The following is a 21,582-nucleotide window of genomic DNA, read 5'->3' on the forward strand; positions in this document are numbered from 1 at the left end:
CACCCACCCACCAACCAACCCACCCACCCACCAACCAACCAACCAACCAACTCCCTAACAGCCAACCCTTCCACCCACCACACAGGAGGGAGCTCTACAGCAGTGGGAGAGAAACAAATATGCTATTTGTACCCAGTGTACTTGCTAATTAAGACACTAAAGCGACAGTGCCACATGAAGCATGTCCTGTTTTGAAACAGAATCATGCATTTCCCATGCACAATCCCCACTTCCAGCCTCTGGTTTTTAACAACGTGTCTATGCCTGCTCAGAGTTGCAATCTTGCCCTTTAATCCACCTTCTTTCTACGGTATTCCAACATGCCTGGCCCACTTCTGATTCTGTTGCCACACATTTTTAGGGTGCTTGGTTTTGGCTAATATAACACATTCACTAAAAAAAACCTCGTTTTTCTCTGTATGATGGTTACTCTTGTCAACTTGATCAAATCTAGAATGAACTAAGAGACAGATCCTCAGGTCTGTGATGGGGGTTTCTAAGGAAGAACTCAATGAAGGGAGAGGCCTCTTCATTCCTAGCTGATGAACACCTATATGCTGCTGCTGCTGCATCTTCTGTGGCATCTGAACCCAGCATGTGTGGCCCTGTGATGTGGACTAAGGAGCAGCAGCTCTTTAGAGAACATTCAGGCCTGCAGGACAGACTGGGACTGCTGAGATATCCAACCTTGCAGAACAGACTGGGACTGCTAAGATACCCAGCCGCGCAGACAGAACAGCTAGGTTCTCAGCCTCTCCAGGATGCAGACAACCACTGCTGGACTACCTAATCCCTGCTGCATAAGCCAATCTACTAAAACCCGTCTTTTAGAAAAAACAAAAAAAGGCCCTCTTTGAAGATTTATTTATCTTGCACGTATGATTATTTTGCCTGCATGTATGTCTTGGACCCCTGGTGTGTGCCTAGTGCTGGCAGAGTCAGAGGAGGGTGCTGGATCTTCTGGAACTAGAGTTATGGATGAAAACCTCTCTTATATCCATGGGGATGGAAAGGTGGTTCAGTGATCAACAGTACTTGTGCTCTTTTACAGTACTGGAGATTGGTCCCCAGTACCCATCCTGGACAGTTCATAACCATTTCTAACTCCAGCCCTAGACCATCCAACACCCTCTTTTGGCCTCTGTTAGTACCTGCATATAAGTGCACAGACACATGCATAAGTAATAAATCTGAAATACATTATAATATAAATGTATAATATATATATATAATGTGTGTGTGCATTCATCCTGTCAGCTCTGCTGCTCTAGAGACCCTTTTCTGACACACTCAGATAACCCAGCCTTTGCCCCCACTCCTGTGGAAATGGCCGTACTGTCCATGTTGCTTGCCATGAACTGGTGGTTAGTATCCACCTGCCATCTGAGCACTGGGATATAGCCTCACCTCAGCTTCTACCCTTTTCCCATTCCAATCTTTCACAAGTCTCCTATCACCAAGGCCTTGAACTGAGGTAAAACTTATCTTCTCAAATGTCTGTGAGCTTCCATTGCTGTCTTTGTATCTTGTTCCCCTTCATCCCAGCTCAGTCAGCCTTGTGAGAGTACTGGGTAGTCCAGGCCTCTTGGTCCACTTCCTACATCTGATTTACCCACTTCTCTCTCTACTTCTTGATTTGATATTATGGGTCAGGTAAATTTATCACCTGCAATCTCATCAGTTACGTAAATCTCAATGACCTCTGGATTACCAGCACAAGAACTTAACCACCCATTTGCTCTAGTCCTACTCTATCAATATTTTTGAAATTTAGTGAAAAAAATTCAGTGGGAATGACTACTTTGGTTCAACTCCCTCTCCTCTCCTCCTCTCCCTCTCCCTCTCCCTCTCCCCCTCCCCCTCCCCTCTCCCCTCTCCTTTTCTCTTCTTCTCTTCTTCTCTTTTTCTCTCTTCTTCTCTCTCCCCCCCTTTCTTTCTCAGAGTCTATGTAGTTCTGGCTATCTTGAAACTCTCTACATACTAGATTGGAACTCAGAGAGCTACCTGCCTCTGCCTCCCATGTGCTGGGATTAAAAGAATCCCCCACTACACCTGGCTTATTCCATTTTTAAATATGAAAATTTCTATTTAGAAATAGATGAGAAGTATATTTACAAGAGGTAAAAGTATATCAAAGCAGAGTATAAGCCATTTGGAAACGATAGCTGAATGTCAGTATTATGTAAACTGAGGATTAACAAATATGAAATATGGACACTTCCCTTTACTGAGGCCAAGAAGTTTATTTTGTGCTATAGAAATATTTCCAAACATGTTTTGATGTATTTATAAAGTAGTAAGTATTACCCTGTAGCTATATACAGTGGCACCTTTCATAATGCTATAGAGTACTGACAGGTACTTCCCTCAGACTGTGAGTTCCAGTTCTAACGTCTGATGTTAAGAGGGTTAAAAAGATGCTCATTTTTGATGATAATCCTCTTGTGGTGGTTTGAATATGGTTGGCCCAAGGAGTGGCACTATTAGGAGGTGTGGCCCTGTTGGAGGAAGTGTGTTACACAAGTGTAAAGCTGTGACAAGGGCTTTAAGACCCTTGCCAGAGCTGCCTGGAAGTCAGTCTTCTGTTTGCCTTTGGAACTCTCAGCTCCTTCCACACCATGCCTGTCTGGATGCTGCCATGCTCCTGCCTTGACGATAATGGACTGAACCTTGAATCTGTAAGCCAGCCCCAATTAAATGTTATCCTTTATAACAGTTGCTGTGGTCATGGTGTCTGTTCACAGCAGTAAACACAAACTAAGACACCTCTCCATTTTATCTCTCAAAGATAAGGAACATCTGTTTTCTGCTGAAACCAGAAAAGGGAAAGCTATAAACGATTTCTCTTAAACTGTAGTGCTTAGAAGTCATTGTATCCTGATAGCCCGTGCCTACAAACCATCCTTCCCATGCCGCTTTCTTCCTTCTTTCTAGGGCCGACAGGACCAGCCCAAGTGGACTGAGAATGAGTTGCTTACTGCTGTGATGACTCCTTACAGCTCTCAACTTACTCATTCAGCAGTGCTTTCAGATGGAGCTGTAAGCTGCGCACTGCTGTGTGGACGTTGCTCAGCTCCCTCGACTTCTGCTGAGTCTTGGATAAGCGCTGGGGGACCGACTGGTGCTGAGTTTCAAAGTACCGGAAGAACTCATAGCTGCGCTTCAGCTCTTCCAAGCAGGCAGAGTGAGCATGAGGTAGACCTTGAGTCACGTCACAGAGGATATGATGAGGCAGAAGTGCAGCAGTGAGTAAGGGCCCTGAAGGCGAATTCGCTGTAGAAAGTAACAGGGCCAGGCGTCTGAAGAACTCTGAACTCTGTGCCACCCAGAGCTGGAACAAAACCTAAGATGGTGGTGGGGGAAGGTGGGGGGACAAGAAGGTGAGTGGGGGGAGATTGAAAACATACTGATCAATAAAAATGTCAATATTCAAAACAAACTATAAATTTAATCTGACTTTAACTTTTCACATTATCCTAAATAATGACCAATCTGAACTTGAACTAACTCTAAGATCAGCCAAGGACACGATCCTGAAATATGCAGTCATAAGCTGTGAGTTGGTAGTTGTTCTATACTAGTAGAGAAGCCAACACCTATATGTAATTCAGCACAGACCTATCCTAGAGAGAAATGACCTAAGAACGGGTGGAGGGCTGGAGACATGGCTCAGTGCTCTTCCAGAGGACCCGGGTTCATTTCCCACCACCCATGTGACAGCTCACAACTGCTTGTAACTCCAACTCCAGAGGAAACTGATACCTCTGACTTCATGTGGTATATACAGACACATATAATTTAAAATAATAAAATGAAGCCAGGTATGGTGGTACATGCCTGTAACACTAGCACTCAGGAGGCAGAAGCAGGCAGATCTGTTAAGTTAGAGGCCAGTCTATTTTACACAGTGAGTTTTAGGACAGCCAGGGATATACCTAGAGACATCCTGTTTCAGAAATTTATTAGAAATGGAAAAATTGATTTTTAGGCTGATGAGATAGCTCAGCAGGTAAAGGTACCAGATATGAAGCCTGACCGTTTGGGCTGTATCTCCAAGACTCACATGGTGCAAGAAGAGAGCCATACAAGTGGCCCTCTGACTTACACAGGAATGCTGTGGGATGTGTGCACCTATACATACACATCAAGAATTTGAGGCTGAAGCGATGGCTCAGCAGTTACCAGCAGGCATTGCTCTTACATAGCACCTGGGCTGCGTTCCATTCCTAGCAACCATATGTCAGGCAGCTTACATCCATCTGTTATTCCAGTTCAAGGTGGTCCTGGAACAGAGGCACTTCACACATGTGGTGCAAAGACATACGTGCAGGCAAACACAGATTAAAAAAAAAAAAAGGGAACTTAGTGTTCAAGGCAGTTGTGGTGGTTCACACCTTTAACCCAGCATACAGGAGGCAGAGGCAAACAGATCTCTGCAAGTTCTAAGGCTAGTTAAGGCTACAGCCTTGAGACCTTATCTCAAGGAAAGGAAGTGGAAAAACAAATAAATTGGGGTTCAAATGAGGCTACTACTTTGTTCTAAGAATTAGCATGTCTGGCATGAAAATTGCAAACCTATTTTTAAAAAATGACTATGTGTGTACTTATACTCATGTGTATTTATACTCATGAATGTAAATGGCTACGGAGGCCAGAAGAGGCTGTGGGATCTCCTGGAGCTGGAGTTACAGGTAGTTGTGAGCTGCCTACCATGGGTAAAGAGACTGAACTTGAGTTCTCAGGAAGAACGTTATGTGCTCCTAACTACTGAGTTATCTCTCTGGTCTCTGTGAATTTATGCTTGAGAGATAGAGCAGAAAGCAAGAGAAGTGTAACACCAGATGACAACTCATGAGGAGGAAATCTCATGGGGCCTCCGTCCTAGACAAAGAACAACGGGAAACTAAGAACTGCTGAGAGCAGTAGCAGGAGTCTGCCCCAGAGATGGGCCCTTAGCTGTTTATTCAGTACTATGTGGTCAGCCCTGAAGGCATATATATATATATATATATATATATATATATTTAGGCATTCACACACAGAGACACATGCACATATACATGCAGAGTGGACTGAGTAGGTTATATTCATATATTTAGGCATTTACATGTGCACATACACACACATGCATACATGCTCACACACATGCTATAATTAACAACTAAAGAAAAGATGCACATTATAATAACTAAAGAAAAAGAAGCCATGATTTTGAGATGGAGATGGGGGTGGTATACAAGGAAGGTGTTGGGGAGGAGAAAAGGAAAGGGAGAAAATGACGCAATTACATTTTAATTTAAAAAACGGAAAAAAACAAAAACTACATTAAAACCTAAATAGGAAACTCAGTAGACATCTTAACAACTGAACAAAAATAACTTAAAGAGATGTAAAATCATCAAAACTGCTTCTCCGAATCCTTCTTAAAGACTAGCAATAAGGAGCAAAGAAAAGGATGGAGAGATGATTCGGTGGTTAGTAACACTTGCTCTTACAGATGGCTCTCGATTCGATTCCAGCTTCACACAATGGCTTATATGTGGTGCTGGGAACCGAAGTCAAGTCAGGGTATGGGCGGTCTGATACTTTCTTCTGACTTGTGGAGATATATTATATATACTGTACACATATATTTGTATATATATACACACACATATATACACACACATTGCACAGATACACATGCAGACAAGATATTCATATACATAAAATAAAATTTAAAAGGAAAACACATAGCCTGTGAACTTACATAAGTATCTATATAACACACAAACAAGAAGCAATGACTGTTTTTAAGGACCCTTTAAGCAACCAGCTCTACTTTAGACATTTTGAGAATCTTCTCATTTAATTTAACACTTTAAAAAAGCAGTTGTGGTTTTACAACCTTGTTTTTTCTAAAAAAAAAAAATGAGATAAGTTTAAAGAATAGTTTATATTTAAGACAAAACTCGAGTCCAGGTTAAGATATAAATTCACTTCTGCTTAACTAAAAATATCTCAATTTACTCTTTCAAAAAGACTTTGTTCCCTTATAGAGTAAAAGCATGGTCCTGAGCATTAACCTGGAAATAAAAGGAATTGATCAGTGTTCTTTCCCTTAAGTGAACATTATTAGACTTTTCTCCTACTCTTCCCCCTCCTAAAAACAAAGTCCCAGCTGATTTGGAACCATGTACGTGAATACTGCAGAGGAAGCAGACATTGTTCCGAAGTCTTTGCAAGCAAGATACAGCGGATGTGCAAAGGTTTGGTATGCAGATCTGCTACAACCTATGCAGCCACTCCTTTATTCTATCATAGTTCCCACTTCCAAAAAACATTCAGCTATTAAAAATGAGGACATCATGAACTGGAGGCAAATGGATGGAACTAGAAAATATCATCCTGAGTGAGGTAACTCAGACCCAAAAGGACATGCATGGTGTGGACTCACTGATAAGTTGGTATTAAGCCAAAAAAGTACAGATTACCCATGGTATAACTCACAGACGGTAAGAAGGGAGGCAGGGGGAGGGGAAAGGGGGGGCAGGATCAGGTATTGGGGAGACAGAAAGAGAAGCCCAGAGGGCCCAGAGAATAAATGGAAGCTGCAGCTGCAGTGGGTAGGGGTGGGGAGCGGGACCTTGAGAAAGTCCCAGAGGCCTGGGATGTGAGAGGCTCCCAGGACTCAATGACAATGACATTAGCTGAAATGCCCAACAGTGGGGAGACAGAACTTGAAGAAACCATCTCTAGTAGAAAGACAGGGTCCCCAGTGGAGGGATGGGGTCTACACTCAAAAGTTTTGAAGCAGGATTGTTTTTGTCTAAAAGAAATGCAAGGACAAAAATGGAGCAGAGATTGAAGGAAAGGCTATCCAGTAACTAGCCCAAATTGGGATCCATCTCATGGGTGGGCACCAAATCCTGACTATTTCTGATGCAACGTTGTGCTTGCAGACAGGAGCCTAGGATGGCTGTCCTCTGAGAGGCTCTACCAGCAGCTGACTGAGACAGATGCGTATACTCACAGCTAACCATTGGACTGAGGTCGAGGACCCTTATGGAAAAGTTATTGGAAGGATTGAAGGAGCTAAAGGAGATCACAACCCCATTGGAAGAACAAAAGTATCAACTAACCTGGACCCCTGGGAGCTCCCAGAGACTGAGCCACCAACCAAAAAGCATACTGGGGGTGGTCTGTGGCCCCTGGCATATAGCAGCAGAGGACTGCTTTGTCTGGCCTCAGTGGGAGACAGATGCTTCTATAGAGACTTGATGCCCCAGGGAAGGGGGATGTGAGGGAGGGTGAGGTGAGAGTGGATAGGAAGGGAGGTGGGAGGGGTACCCTCTCAGAAACAAGGGAGGATGGGGTGAAGAACTCTTGGAGGGTGGACTAGGAAGGGGGCAACATTTGAAATGTAAATAAATAAAACAAAATAGTACTATGTAAAAATAGAAAAAAGATACATATCTCAACATAAAATGTATCTTGGTAAACATGGGAACTGCATGGTTATCGGGGGCAGTTTCAAAGAGAACCTGCTATCTCCATGGAGCCTGCTAAACACAAAGGGTAAATAAGGCACCTGGAAACTGACTGCTAAAACAGGGTCATGCTCTGCATGCAATGCAGGCTGCCTCCAGCTGGGCTCCACACCAGCCTCCTGAGTGCTGGCATGATGGGAAGCTTTTATGACTTGCCTTAGGTTCCCCCCATTATTTGTTCTCGTTAATGTTTCTATGGCCACAGCCAGGGAGTGGAGGCTCATAAATTTACTAAATACTTGCACTTGGGAGGCAGAAGCAGGCAGATCTCTGAGTTCGAGACCAGCCCATTCTATAGATTTCCAGGACAGCCAGGGGTACACAGCAGAGAAATACATTTTCACAAAACCAAAACCAACCCAACCAATCAAACACCCCTGACATGGCCATCAAGAAAGCAGTTTATGAAGTGTTTTCAGGGTATGTCACTACTGATGCTCCAGGGCTGAACTGTAATTTGCTTCTAGCATACTTTTGATGTATGGGATTCATCCTCACTAGTTAGTAAGAGGGAAATTTCTGGGTTACAGTTATCCACTTTTGTGAAGACTTGGATTCATTTGTCAGGTGTATGCTGTCACCACCTGTATTTGAGTTCTCCTTGAATCTTCATTGATAATAAAGTTATCATTGATAATATCATTGGTAATGAAGTTGATAATAATCGACTTCCTTTTTAAAACACTTGGTATCTCTATTTGTACTTTTTTCAAGAGTATAACGAAGAGGTAGGTCTCCTGCATGGGCTGCTTTGTTCTGCTCTGAGACTGACCAGTTTGTGTATCCTGCTTAGCTTCTGCTTGTTCTTTTTGTTTGCTTGACTCCATTTCTGGTGCTGGGATGGAACCAATGGCCTCATGCATATTAGGGCACACACTCTGTCATCGAGCCCAACTCTTACCTTTGTAAGCTTTAGTTACCTTAGTGCTCCTTCTATACAAAGAACTGAAGTTATCCTACTTTTCCTTATTTCACTTCAAGTATTGGAAGCTTGAAATTTAACTTTTATATTGTCAATTATATTCTTTCACATAGCTGCTTCTAGTGAGAAAATTATTTCCTAAGGTATGAAGAAAAATTGTGGGGACTTTATAAAGAAAGATATACATATTAAGTGTGTTGCTCAGGTTTGTTGAAACAAACTCACTAACTAGGGCTTCCTGTCAAGTAATCCACTTATTTCTAAATATACTCTATGGTCTTTTAAATTAAGAACAAGGATACCAAACTGCAAGGATCTCTTCACCAATTTGTATGATCTCTCAGCTCTTCACGCCAGTGTCATGACACCTAAAGCACATGGCGTTTGGTGGCGTGGAAGGGGAGCAGGAGCCCCGCCTGTGTCGGGGAGCAATGGCACAGGCCATGTGCACACTCAGTCTTGTGGACTCCTCATCCTTCCTCCTAAGAGGGCTGGTTACCTTCAAGGCAGGCAGGCTGAAGCCATCTGTCAGGTTACGAGCTTCCTCTTCTGAGATCTGGTCTTCACTGAGTCCAAGCCCCAGCTCCTTAAAAGGTACCACACAGATGTAGTTGGTGACATTGTCACTCTCAGAGTTCAGGGGGTAGGTTAAATTAGGTTAAGGCCGTCAACAGCACCTCTTCATTAGCACATTTAAGATAGCCAAAAATACCCAAACATCATATTTACTAATTTTATTTTGAGCACAGACAGAAGATTTGTATCAGTTATTTTAAAGAAATGAATAGTAAGGTCTCACATAGCGATGTAACATTCCGGCATCTTATGGGATACTTTAAATAAAGTGTCTTGTTTAAGTAGCTCACAGTAGGCAGCAGTACTCCAGTTACTGCCTAGCCCACTGCCCTCTTCAGTGTATTCCATAAAGTTCTTGTTATTCTGAAAGCAATAAAAACACATAAGAGCAGGCCTGCCGTGGCTAAAGCGCTTCTAAAGCTGTAGAATGGCCTTTGTTGTGCAGTGGCTCAGGGCCCCTCAGCCCAAAGAATCCCAGACTGAAGTTAGTTAGCACCTGCCAGCTCTAGCTTGTTTCACTGACCCGTTTTCTTTATCTTCCTGGGTGGAGAACGTTTGGGGCCACTCCTAGGAATTTGGCAGGAATCTGACACTGTGCATGGAAGTAGACCAAGGTGAATACAGTTGAAGAATGTGTTCTTTGTATCTTGCTGGGTCTTGTTAAGAGCCTGAATGCAGTAATCATAAGACCTTTGTTTATGCTTTGTTTTTTCCTTAACTACCCTATCTAAGCCTTAGGACTGACCATATTCTTTGTACATACCTAGAATGATATAAAAAAGAAATAAGCCTGCTTCAGCCTCAGCACTGGCTGGAGTCATCTTATAATGTTGCCTATTTATCTTTTTCTTTTCAACCCTCGCTCCCTCCCTTTTATTTGCATTTATGCTGAATCTATTTCTGTGTCATACTGTGTGTGTTTCCAGCTTCTTCTAGGATATCTTATTTTCTGTGCGATCTTGTCTGGCTTTTAACAGTCTGTTCTTTTCCAGTGGGAGCTCATGCATGAGTTAATTTACCAGGAGCTTTGTACACGGACACCACATCTTGGGTGCTCAATTCATCTAGCTACGGTGAAAGTCCAGAGAATTTGTATCAAAACCCTCAAGTTCTGCATAACCTTCTTCATGTTTAAGCATATGAAGCAAAACACCCCCCTCCTTTTTTTTGTTGTTTTTGTTTTTTTTTTTCTGAGAGAGGGTTTCCCTGTATAGCCCCAACTGTCATGGAATTCACTCTGTAGACCAGGTTGGGCTCAAACTCAGAGACTCAGAGATTCTGCTTACCTCTGTCACCTGAGTGCTGGGATTAAAGGCATGTGCCACCACTGCCTGGCATATCTGCAAATCTTAACTGCGCATTTTTTTATCATCTCCTCTACTAGAAGAAAGTAAGCGTCACTGGAACAAGTGTGGTTCCCCTGCTCACTGCTAGGTGCTTAGCACTGCAAAAACCTGACTGGCGCAAGCCCTTTCTCTCCTTCTCCCTACTCTGAAGTTATGTTCTGGGGCATGCACTGTCTCTACGCACATAACAACAACAAGCTAGTGATAGTACTAGAGGGTGGTCTAGCACTGTATTTGTGTTCAAGAAAAACTCACCGAATGATTACCTACTTGGATGGAGTTCCTAAGCCACTATCAAGTCAGTTCTTTCCATATTCTCTTTGTTTGTTTGTTTCCATAGAGGGCTTCTCTGTGTAGCCCTGCAGTCTCAGTTTGTGGACCAGGCTGACTTCGAACTCAGAGATCTACCTACCTCTGCTGGGATTAAAGGTTTGTGCCACTGTGTCTAGCTCTTTCCATGTTCTTTTGCATCTTGGTATCTGTAATACAGGCCCGTATTCTCAGGATCAATTCCTATTCATCCTTGGAGGCCCAATTCATGTGAAAGCCTTCTTTAATCCCACCGGGTCAAATGTGCTGGCCTACTATGTTGGGAGACTCCCTGAGCATTTATATTGCATTGTGAATGCTGGCTTATTTATTGATCACATTCAAAAGTCCTCAGAAGTGGTAGTTTATGTTTGTGCTTTGTCTCTTTAACACCTGGAAGAGTATCTGACACATAGCTGCAGACATTTTAAGCAGTAGAGAAAGTAGACAGGCAAGTTCTCCATGAGAATTAAATTGTTTTCTCTTTACTTCCAAAGAGATCACACTTACATATATATGTATATATATATATATATATATATATATATACATACATATGTATATGTGTACGTATGTGTGTGTATACACATATATACACACACACATACATACACATATATATATGATTTGAATTATAAATCTCTTTTCCCTTTTGGTTTTCATAAAGTAGAGTTAAAATTCAGCCAGGAGGGTTTGTGTGAAGCACGCAGTACTAAAACATATGGCACATGTAAGCACTAAACACTACATTGGTCAGTACCCAGCACCCCGGAGAAGACAGAGTAGTTTTTTTGTTTGTTTTTGTTTTTGTTTTTTTGTTTTGTTTTGTTTTGTTTGAGACAGGGTTTCTCTGTGTAGCCCTGGCTGTCCTGGAACTCACTTTGTAGACTAGGCTGGCCTCGAACTCAGAAATCTGCCTGCCTCTGCCTCTGCTGGGATTAAAGGCGTGTGCCACCACTGCCCGGCTCAGAGTAGTTTTTTAATCTTCTATTTACCCATAGTTTAACAGATTTATGAATCTTAATTTACTAAGTATGAGATTACTGCCTAAAGCAGAGAAGAAGAAATTAGCTTAAATTAATTAGAGTCACCGATGCAGTAAAAAGTGATACAGCCAACATTTGAACTTAGGCAATCCAGCGCTGATCTTCTTTGAAAGGGGAAGGATTTCCTGTTACAAGGTCATTGCCATGTCAGGACACAAATTTGCCACATTTGCTCGTTTTCTTAATGAAAGGGTCTCATCTAACAAAGCCAAGCTCTTTGACCTCTTTCTGTAGACCAGTGAAGACAGAGATTTTGAGAAGCTTTCCCTGCTGTAATGACCCATCCACAGGCAGGACCTCTTCCTGTCGGCCACTCTCATTCCCCTGCACGCACTTCCAGTTTTAAAACAGAGGTGAAGAGAAACTCAGATATGGACTAGGCAATCTCAACGCATAGTTCATTCTCAGATGCAAGCGTAACATGTCATTCAGGGTGTTGGAAACACTGTTAGCCTCACACGGAGACAAAAGGATATTTTTTCAGCATGTACAGGGTAGCTAGCCTTGCGGCTTGAAAGTTGGCTCTTACGGTCCTGTAGACGGCTTTCCGAAGGCCGATGAGATGCTGGCCGGGATGCTGTGCAGCCTTATTAAATGAGCAAGCAGCACTGACCCTGTCAAGCAAACTTGAAAAGTAAAATGTGATACAACTGTACAGGTGTCCTAAAGTTTGTGTTTCCTAAATCCACAATTCTATTACAGTTAGAAACAATTTCTTTCTTAAAATTACTATAAGTATCTCATATTGTGTCCCCTCCTTTTGATACATACAAAGCCACTAGAACACACAAATGAAACAAAGAGTATCAACTGAAAAATGTAAAATCTCAAGGAATATTTAGTCAAATATAGAGAAAAGTTTATTTGAGATGGAAATGAGGAATGTTTAAGTAGAATGTATAGATTTCTACATAAAGATACTCTACCTGCTAAAGTACACTACAGTAGAACTACTTTACAGATTTCAAAGCCAGTATCAACAGGCTGTATGAAGGGCTAATTATCACCACTATGTCATGCTCACTACGCATTTACATCCTGTTCATGAATCACTTGTCTGGTCACATGTACAGAGCAACGAATGACTGCATATGAATATGTCCTGTACATTCAGAAGCGTAGGGTAAAGTTCGTCACCCACCTGCTGCCACTGGCACTTACCTACCACAGTGAAGGAGAGGCGCAGAGAGGTAGCAGGACCAGTGGCCAACAGGGGATGCAAACAGAAAGGCAAAGGACGGTTACTGTGCGCCGGGCCAGTGCGCTCACGCTCTCACAGTTCATGGGCTTTCCTTAGCCTGGCCAGCGGAAAGCATGTGCAACAGTGATGTGTTGGAATGTGTTGCTCTACGACTGAGCGTTAGTAAGGCTAAATGCTGCCAGTTATTCTAGGCAGTAACCTCCTCCAATAGCAAGACAAAACTGTCGTCATTTGTGTGTCTTCTTCATAAAACCACACAGACACTGAAGTAGAAGTTTTACAATGTAAAACCAAACTAAGAGATATGGACAAAGACAGACAGGCTTAATTTTAAGTAAGGAAACACAGGAAAAGAAAGGTTAAATTATTTGCCATTAAGGAATCAGGGAGACAGAAGCAGACCACTCCTGGTTTCAGTGTGAAGCCGCAGGCTTTGTGCTCCGTCCAATTTTACAGGCTGAAATATTTCTGAGATGCTGGGAGGCAAGGCTGATTATCCTCTGTGACTTTCTGTCCACTGTCCAGTTAGATGGACAGACTGAGGTGATGTCTTCCAACTCTCTTTACCCACAGGCCACCGTACAGTATAAGAGCATAACCAGGGTGAACCGTGCTTAATGGCCTACTTTACCTTGTCATGTTAAGTCCATGATATGGGTAAAAGTCAGAAACCTGACAAGTCCCAGCATCTGGTATACATGTCTAAGCACTGGCTGGGCTCATAGCCACTCATCACTCAGGCCTCTCAATAAGACGCTGTGTAAGTAAGTCAACAACGAGAAGGAGATATTACTTAAGTGTGACCTTTTAGTTTTTAAAATTTGACAAACAACTTAAAAATTGCTATCAAATGGTAAGAATTGGATCTAACCGAATAGAAGAATAAAATCAATATACACAGGGTTGTTTTGCTTTGTACCCATCGGCAGAAGGCATGAAATTCTTCAATGTCATTGTGGTGGTTTGAATAAAAATGGCTGCCACAGGACCATAGGAAGTGGCGCTGTTAGGAGGGGTGGCCTTGCTGGAGTGGGTGTGGCTTTGTAGGAGGAGGTGTATTACTGGGGTTGGTCGTTGAGTTCTCAGAAGCTCAAGCTAGGCCTAGTATGGCAGTTACTTCTGCTACCTGAGGGTCACTATAGAACTCTCAGCTCCTTCTCCAGAACCATGCCTGCCCCTGTGCCATCATGTTTCCAGCCATGACAATAAGGGACTGAACCTCTGAACTGGAAGCCAGCCCCAATTAAACATTTTCCTTTCTAAGAGTTGCTTTCATCATGGTGACTCTTCACAGCGACAAAAGCCTAACAGACTCATCTATCCTCCCAGGATTGTTCTAAGGAGCAGGAGAGCACTATGACTCCTATACATTTCTCCACTCCTCCACTCTGACTTCCAGACAGAGCTTTTTTGGTAAGAGGAAGCACGAACCCAGGGCAGAGCCACAGAAAAACGTTTTATAGCGAGAAGGAGGTGACAGGGGTCAACATGATTGAAATATATCATGTACATGTATAAGAATGTCAAAGCAAAGCTCACTATGTAATTGATATGTGTTAATTAAAATATCTTAATAAATTATGAAATATACTACAGTCTACCTGCCATCTGTGAATGTTTAGTAGGTAGTCTAGTGTACTGAAAATGGGCTTCTAAAGTCAGAGGTGATGGATATGAACAACTGAATAATTGAATTGTATGCAAAAATGATTAGCATAGCATATGGGACATAGCTTGTCCCTAATGAGTGCAACCCCCTGTCCTCTATATGTGCTATGTGGTATATGCACATGTATATATTTATATAGGTATAGATGCCAGTGTACTCAGGAGGCCACATGCCCTGCACTTTCATGACACTACTCTCTTGAGACAGGTTCTATCACGGAATCTAGAACCAGGCCAGTGGTCAGTAAGTCTCAACAACATTCCTGACCACTCCTCTATAGTACTGCAGTTACAGCTCCATCATGTGGCCATGCCTGGCTTTTTATATAGGTGGTGGGGATGTGAACCCAAGTCCTCATGCTTGCACAAGTGTTCTTACCTGCTGAGCCATCACCCTAGCCCTGCATTCCCCTTTCAGGAAGTATCCAGTATATATCCTGCAGCGTAAACACTGACAGCTTAGACTGCTCAATATTTAGTTCCCCATGGGAACGTGCAACAGCAGCTGCTAATGGTCAGCCAGGGAGTGTTATTAATGTATGCTTACATTTTAAAGTGAGCTTGTGTCAGGTACATCTATAGTGTGAACTGGGCAATGAGGTCTTTTGATAGGGAACAAAGGAAGCAGACATGGGCTCCACTGCATTAGTCTTAAACACCCTCACTGTCTCAGTCACATAGCAATTGATCAAAGCAACCATGATTCACAAAACATTTTTTCATAAAACCTGGATGCAAGCAGGTAAGCAGAACCCTACTTTACAGCCTTCTAATATATAGTGACCCTATCGCTTCACTAATGGACGATGTGGACTTCTGACATAACTGTAACACAAAAACGGATGACATTCTCCTTAGAGTAAATAGCAGTACAGTATCCTTTAAAAGAGAAAGTGAGAAATTAACTCACAGAGTAAATCCTCTGGAAATGACTTCAGTTTCTTGGATGAGACGCAGTGATTTTCTCACAAGGTTGGTGAAGGCTCGGCTATTGGCTGCCATGTCTTCCAAACGAACCCTATATTTTTTCAGAGTCATTTGCAGTTTGGCTGTCCTCCATAATTTCAAAACTCGTATGAACAAGTAAAGCAATAGAATTATTCCCCACACCAGCCAGGAGGACACAATCCAGCACGTGGGAAACATGATGAGCAAACTAATGAAGGCAAACAGCAGCGAGACATCCCTACGAACACAGAAACCAAGGAAAGGCCATCAGACGAGAAAGCAGTAATGGAATTCAGCCGATTAAAGCAAAGAGCTAGCTTCTTCGTGAAGCCATATTGTGTCAATGTGACATGCAATAGGGAGCTGTGGGATAGCTTTAAACACCTAGCACATTAGATGCTGCTACCTAGGTATTAACATTTCAGCTGGTGAACTTAGGTAAAGGATGTTGGAAAGAAGTGTGTTCTACAACTGTTTTAGAAAGTATGATATCTAATATGTAAATTATAGATTAAAAAACACCATTTTATAGATTTAAAAGTAAAAACAGTATCTCAGAGATATTTTGGGTTTGTTTGGCCTAAAGACATTTGCACAAAACCCTATCGTACACAGAAACCATTCTATGCCTGACTTGAAGGCATGATGGTGCATGCCTACAATCCAAGCACTTAGGAGGCTGAGTCTATGCAGGCTACAGAATAAAACCTTGTCTCAAAAAGATCAAAGTCAAAACAGCTATAATAAAACATAGTTGGTAACTGGATAGTCATCCAATTTAATAATCATCGCTAACTTGAAAAAACATTCTTGCCATAGATCATGAAACAGGCAAGCCTTGCTTGCACTTCTGCACTTCATTACTGAAAATAAAAGTATGCATAAAATTTTTATTTTTGTTGGTTATGAATCTAGCGGGTTAAAAATATGTCCTTTAAGCAGTGAACACTTTGGTGAAATGTGTACACATAGGACAAGAACATGGCATACTATATCTAAGGACATGTATAAATAGCATCAGCTATACTTGGGAGTTAGTGGCAGACTCAGTCACATAATAATGCTTGCACGTCGCATGTGTCTTTGTTCTTCCATCGCTCTCCGTCTTATTTCCACTGAACCTAAAGCCCATTATCTTGACTATGGCATCTGGCCATCCCCGCCTCAGGGTCTGCTTCTCTCCTCCAGCTCACTGCGAGGGCAGATGCACACCAGCACACCTAGGTTTTAGACTTCTATGTGGGTGCTAGGAATCTGAATTCGGGCACCAATGCTTGTGTGGCAAGCATGTTACTTACAGAACTACCTCCCAGTCTGAGTCTGGAGGATGCTTCTTAATAAATGTTAGCCCTAACTTCTTTCAAAATCCATTACTTTCAAAGACAATTTACAATCCTGGTAAAACCAGAAATTAAAATAGCATCATTTACTTTTATATCATTAACAGCTGTGGTGGTTTGCGTGAGAATGGTCCACATAGGCTCATACATTTGAATGGTTAGTCACTAGGGAGTGGAACTATTGAGAAGAATTTTTAGGAAGCATGGCTTTATTGAAGTGGGTGTGGCCTTGTTGGAGGAAGAATGTCACTGGGGGTGGGCTTTGAAGTTTCTCTTTTCTCACTGTCTCACTGTCAGGATGTAAAGCTCTCTGCTACTGCTCTAGCCCCATGCCTGTCTGTTTCTGGCCATGATCATCATTAACCAACCCTCTAAAACTGTAAGCAAGGTCCCAACTAAATACTGCTTTTTATAAGTTGCCCTGGTCATGCATGGTATCTCCTCAGCAATAGAACAGTCATGAAGACAACAGCAAACTATCAAGCAAGTACAAAATCTTGTAGTTGCTCTGACAGTTACCTTTATGGATTAAATACCACTGTGGCTAGCAATTAAAGTCTGCATGTGCACACGTCTATGTGTATGCATGGGAGGCCAGAGGTCAACTTGAAGTGCCATTCTTCAAGAGCTACTCACCTTGGTTTTACTGCTGTCATTCTTCACTCTTGTGTGTTTTTCTGAGACATGATCTCTCTGTGTAGCCCTAGCTGGCCTGGTACATGCTCTGTAGACCAAGCTTGCCTCAAACTCAGAGAGATCCACCGGACTCTGACTCCCGAGTGCTCAGATTACAGGCACGCACCATCTCAAGCAGTCCATTTTGTATTTTGTTTGTAATCTTTCCAAATAGGTGATGCTGGGCTGTCCAGTGAGAGCCAGTGAGCTCCTGTCTTTGCCTCCCCAGCACTGGTATATCACAAGCATATGCTACCATACCAAGCTTTTTTTAAAAAAAGTGTGGTGAGTTTTGGGCTTGAACTTGCATGGCAAACATTAGGAAATGAGCTTTCTCTCCAGCTCCATAAATGCTTAGCATCTACAGTTCATTCTTTGCAGATCTCTAAATTCATTTATTATATAATATGCATATAAATATCTATTTTTGTGGGTCTTTCGGAGACAAGGTATTTACTGTGTTGTCTAGAATGGTCTTGAACATTTCGGCTCAAGCAAGCATCTTAGTAATCAAGACTATAACCAAACTTGTGGGACTCTAGGCATACACCACCATGCCAGGCAAATTTTTCTATTTTTAAGGAGAAAAATATGTTTATTTCCTCATGATGCTATTTCAGTGACTGCTGGCTTGGAAACATATTTGGTTATCCAGGACCATGTGACAGGAAAGAAACTCAGAGCACAGGAAGGACAGTTAGTATAGCGACTTATGCAACTTGCACTGTGTGAGCAGTAACTTCATACATGCCTTGCTCATTCTTCCCTTCTCTGTCAAACATGGGAAATGCATAGAAGGACATCACAATTCCCAGACATGTATGGTTATATATAAAATCGTTTAGTATTTGTCATTTCCTTTTTGAAAAGACTATTTTAAGACAGATTATGATCTAGGACTTTTTAGGCCCATTTTCCAGTAGCTGAAGGTTCCAGGAGTTCGACTGTGTTTTTTTTTTTTTCTTGAGACAGGGTCTTTGCAATATTGCCCTGGCTGGTCCCTAACTCCTGGGACCCTGTGATTCTCCTGTTCAGCTTCCCAAGTAAGTTTTAGAACAGTTCAAGTCATTAGTTATCAGTTCTGATCTCTTCTCAGCCATTTCTACTAGCTCGATGCCTTTCCCATCTCTCAACCTTCAGGATCTGTAACACAGCTATGACATTATCTGGCTCGGGCTGACATGTACACTGCAGTGCTGTATTGATACTTTGAGGAATTTATTCCTAATTGTTGAGTTGCTAAAATGCAGAACTAATTTTTCTGAGTTGGATAAATACATTATAACTATTTTCCAGCACTTTTTTTAGTTTTGGTCTTCTTTTATATCTTGTGTATCACTATATTTGTTGTAATTCTAAACATAAACATGGAATATTTATAAGGCCTTGACAATAGAGAATATTATAATAGATTTCTTCTGACGATACTCTCTTTGTAGGCAGTCAAAAGAGAAATGTTTTCTGGGCATTACCAAGTGTTCGGGGTTGCCAGGGAGCAGAGCGTTGGAAGGTGTCCACTTTCCTGTTGAGGCTGCCCCGCAGACAGGATGCTGGCGTCAAGCAGCTCGAGCAGCTCCACATCCTCTTGCAGCAGGACTTCCTGCTGCAGGATGGTATGCAGTGAGTCCAGTCGGAACCCGGTGTCCTTGCCACCAAAACACAGGACGAGAAGAATTAATACATATATAACACTTCGATAAACTCTAAGTTTGGTATAGTTCCAGCTATAGGTATTTATTTTCAAAGTAGAATCCAAGAAGAAACAACAATCCAATTTCTCCTTAGTGACAGGCGTGGTTTTATTTTTCACTGTAAATGTAAAACAATAAAGATTGATGTGGACATTATTAAGCTATGAAATATGAAAAATAAACTTATAGTAATGAGATATAATGAAATTACAGATTAATAAACAGTCTATTTATAAGTAGACTAAATAAATAAATAAATAAATAAATAAATAAATAAATAAAGAGAATAAATTCTAGTTAAATTACTGGTGTATAAGTGAAATATAATAAACATAGAAAATATAATACAAAGGATGCTGACTCTGGACACTGTAACAACTGAGCCAGTGTGGTGCTCTGAATGAGAACGGCCCCCATAGACTCCCATTTGAATACTTGGTCCCTAGTCGCTGGAACTGGCTGGAAAGGGGTAGGAGGCGCAACCTTGTTCAATGAGATGTGTCACCCAGATGTGCTTTGAGGTTTCCAAACACTTGGGCCATTTTCACTGTGCTTTCTGTCTCCTGCCTAACAGTGAAAAACATGAGAGCTATTATGGACACTAACCCTCTAAAACCATAAGACAAAATAAATGCTTTCTTTAATAAACTTCCTTGGTCATGATTCTTTGATAGCAATAGAAATGTAACTAATACACTTTATCAGAGGGATCAGGGCTTTCTAAAAATGGATACTCAGACACTGAAGACAACAAGTAAACAAGACTTACAAGTCTCTTCCTTCATTAGTGTTGAAAAGCATGCCTCAGACAGGCCAAGTGCTCTGCCACAGGGGCACACCCCTAGCCTGTGAGTGTCTACATTTAAGGCTTTGAGAAAAACTGAAAGTAAATGGTTACAATAATAGTGTGTATCAGGGTACAGAGGCAGTTATGAAAATGACATAGAAGCACTAAATTTCAAGTCAGAGAAAAAAAAGGAAAAGCTGAGCTTGCCTTAAGCATGAACAGAACTGACCAGAGGGGTCTTTGTTATCCGTGAGAGTGGACTCTGCTGTCCAGCGTGGCAGAGGGTGAGCGGCGAGGCAGCAGCCTTTGAACAGCAGGCTAGTCCTCACAGTAGCCTGCATCCTTTGAACAGCAGGCTAGCCCTCACAGTAGCCTGCAGCCTTTGAACAGCAGGCTAGCTCTCACAGTATGTGAGATGTGCACGGAGGGAGACTGAGTAACTTTCCAGAATTCTCCTTTGCAAAGCTTCAGTCTTAAGGCAGTTATTTTTTGTTTACTGACACATTTCAAATTAGATGTATGAGTTCTGTATTTAGAGTATGTGTGTGGGTACACATGGAGATAAGAGGACAGCCCAGAGGAAGTCAGTTTCCTTCTACTATGTGGATCCTAGGTTCAACCTCAGATCATTAAGCTTCATGGCAAGTGTCTTTACCCCATGAGCCATCTTTATTGCCCTTGTTTGTTTAAGTAATATACAAGAACATAAAACCAGCAGGGCATGGTGACTTATGCTTATAATCTCAGCAACTGGGCAGTTGGAAGAAGACGATAGCCACATATCAGAAGAGGGTAGACTATTTAGGGAGCTATCCTGGGCTACAAAGTAAAACAAAACAAAAACAAAAACAGAAGCAAAGTGAAAGAAAACAACATAAAATTATATTAATGGGGTACCATGTAAGTTTTGGTACATGTATACTGTGGGGCACTTACATCAGGTTAAACATATTTTTCTTCTCAAATATTTTTCATTTCTATATAGTGAAATGTTCTAAAATCCTTATAGTTTTGTGAAATATATAGTAAATTAATGGTATTTCTAGGCAGCCTACTGTTTTCCAGCATACCAGAACTTATTCTTAGCTAACTATCACGTAGCACCCAGTGGCCACTGGTATAACTGGGAGCTCTGCACTGTGGGTGGGATCCCGAGTAAACTGGCTCAGTTTCAAAAAGCCCAAGATCCAAGCCTTAAGTACCCAGGCCTGGATCTTGACTCTGTAACTCAAGCAAGTTACTAACATCTCAGGGCCGCATTCTTCATCTGCAGAGGGGTAACAGCAGTACCTATTTCACTGGATTAAATAATTGACGTCTGCAAAGCATGAAGACCAGTTTCTACAGAAAATATTATGTTACCACAGATGAAATAATTTGAGAGACAAAACAAACAAACAAACAAACACACCCAAACCAAAAAAACAAAAACCTCAACCGCCCAAACATGTTATGCTTATGTAACACAACATAAAACTTACCAAACTTACCCAGTAACAATTACCAAATTGTTACCAGGCTGGTAAAGGAAGCCCAATTGGATG

At 41.8% G+C, this 21,582-nt stretch overlaps 1 protein-coding gene across 7 annotated transcripts in view; it reads right to left on the minus strand.

Annotated features, from left to right (window-relative positions):
• Positions 1 to 21,582, minus strand: part of Vezt (vezatin, adherens junctions transmembrane protein) — a 65,479-nt gene that overhangs the window by 11,381 nt on the left and 32,516 nt on the right. For 4 of the 7 annotated variants that reach the window (XM_021174869.1, XM_029482506.1, XM_029482509.1 and 1 more), the window contains 5 exons: positions 19,033 to 19,205; positions 15,508 to 15,783; positions 12,205 to 12,342; positions 8,951 to 9,098; positions 3,012 to 3,343 (listed from right to left, as the gene is read on the minus strand). In XM_021174869.1, the coding sequence (XP_021030528.1) occupies positions 3,012 to 3,343; positions 8,951 to 9,098; positions 12,205 to 12,342; positions 15,508 to 15,783; positions 19,033 to 19,205 (1,067 nt within the window). Of the gene's footprint in view, positions 1 to 3,011; positions 3,344 to 8,950; positions 9,099 to 12,204; positions 12,355 to 15,507; positions 15,784 to 19,032; positions 19,206 to 21,582 lie in introns of all 7 variants that reach the window. The other 3 variants (XM_021174868.2, XM_021174870.2, XM_029482507.1) reach the window with 1 other exon arrangement.

This window comes from Mus caroli, chromosome 10, assembly GCF_900094665.2.
Source record: "Mus caroli chromosome 10, CAROLI_EIJ_v1.1, whole genome shotgun sequence".
In the NCBI taxonomy this organism is placed as follows: Eukaryota; Metazoa; Chordata; class Mammalia; order Rodentia; family Muridae; genus Mus; species Mus caroli.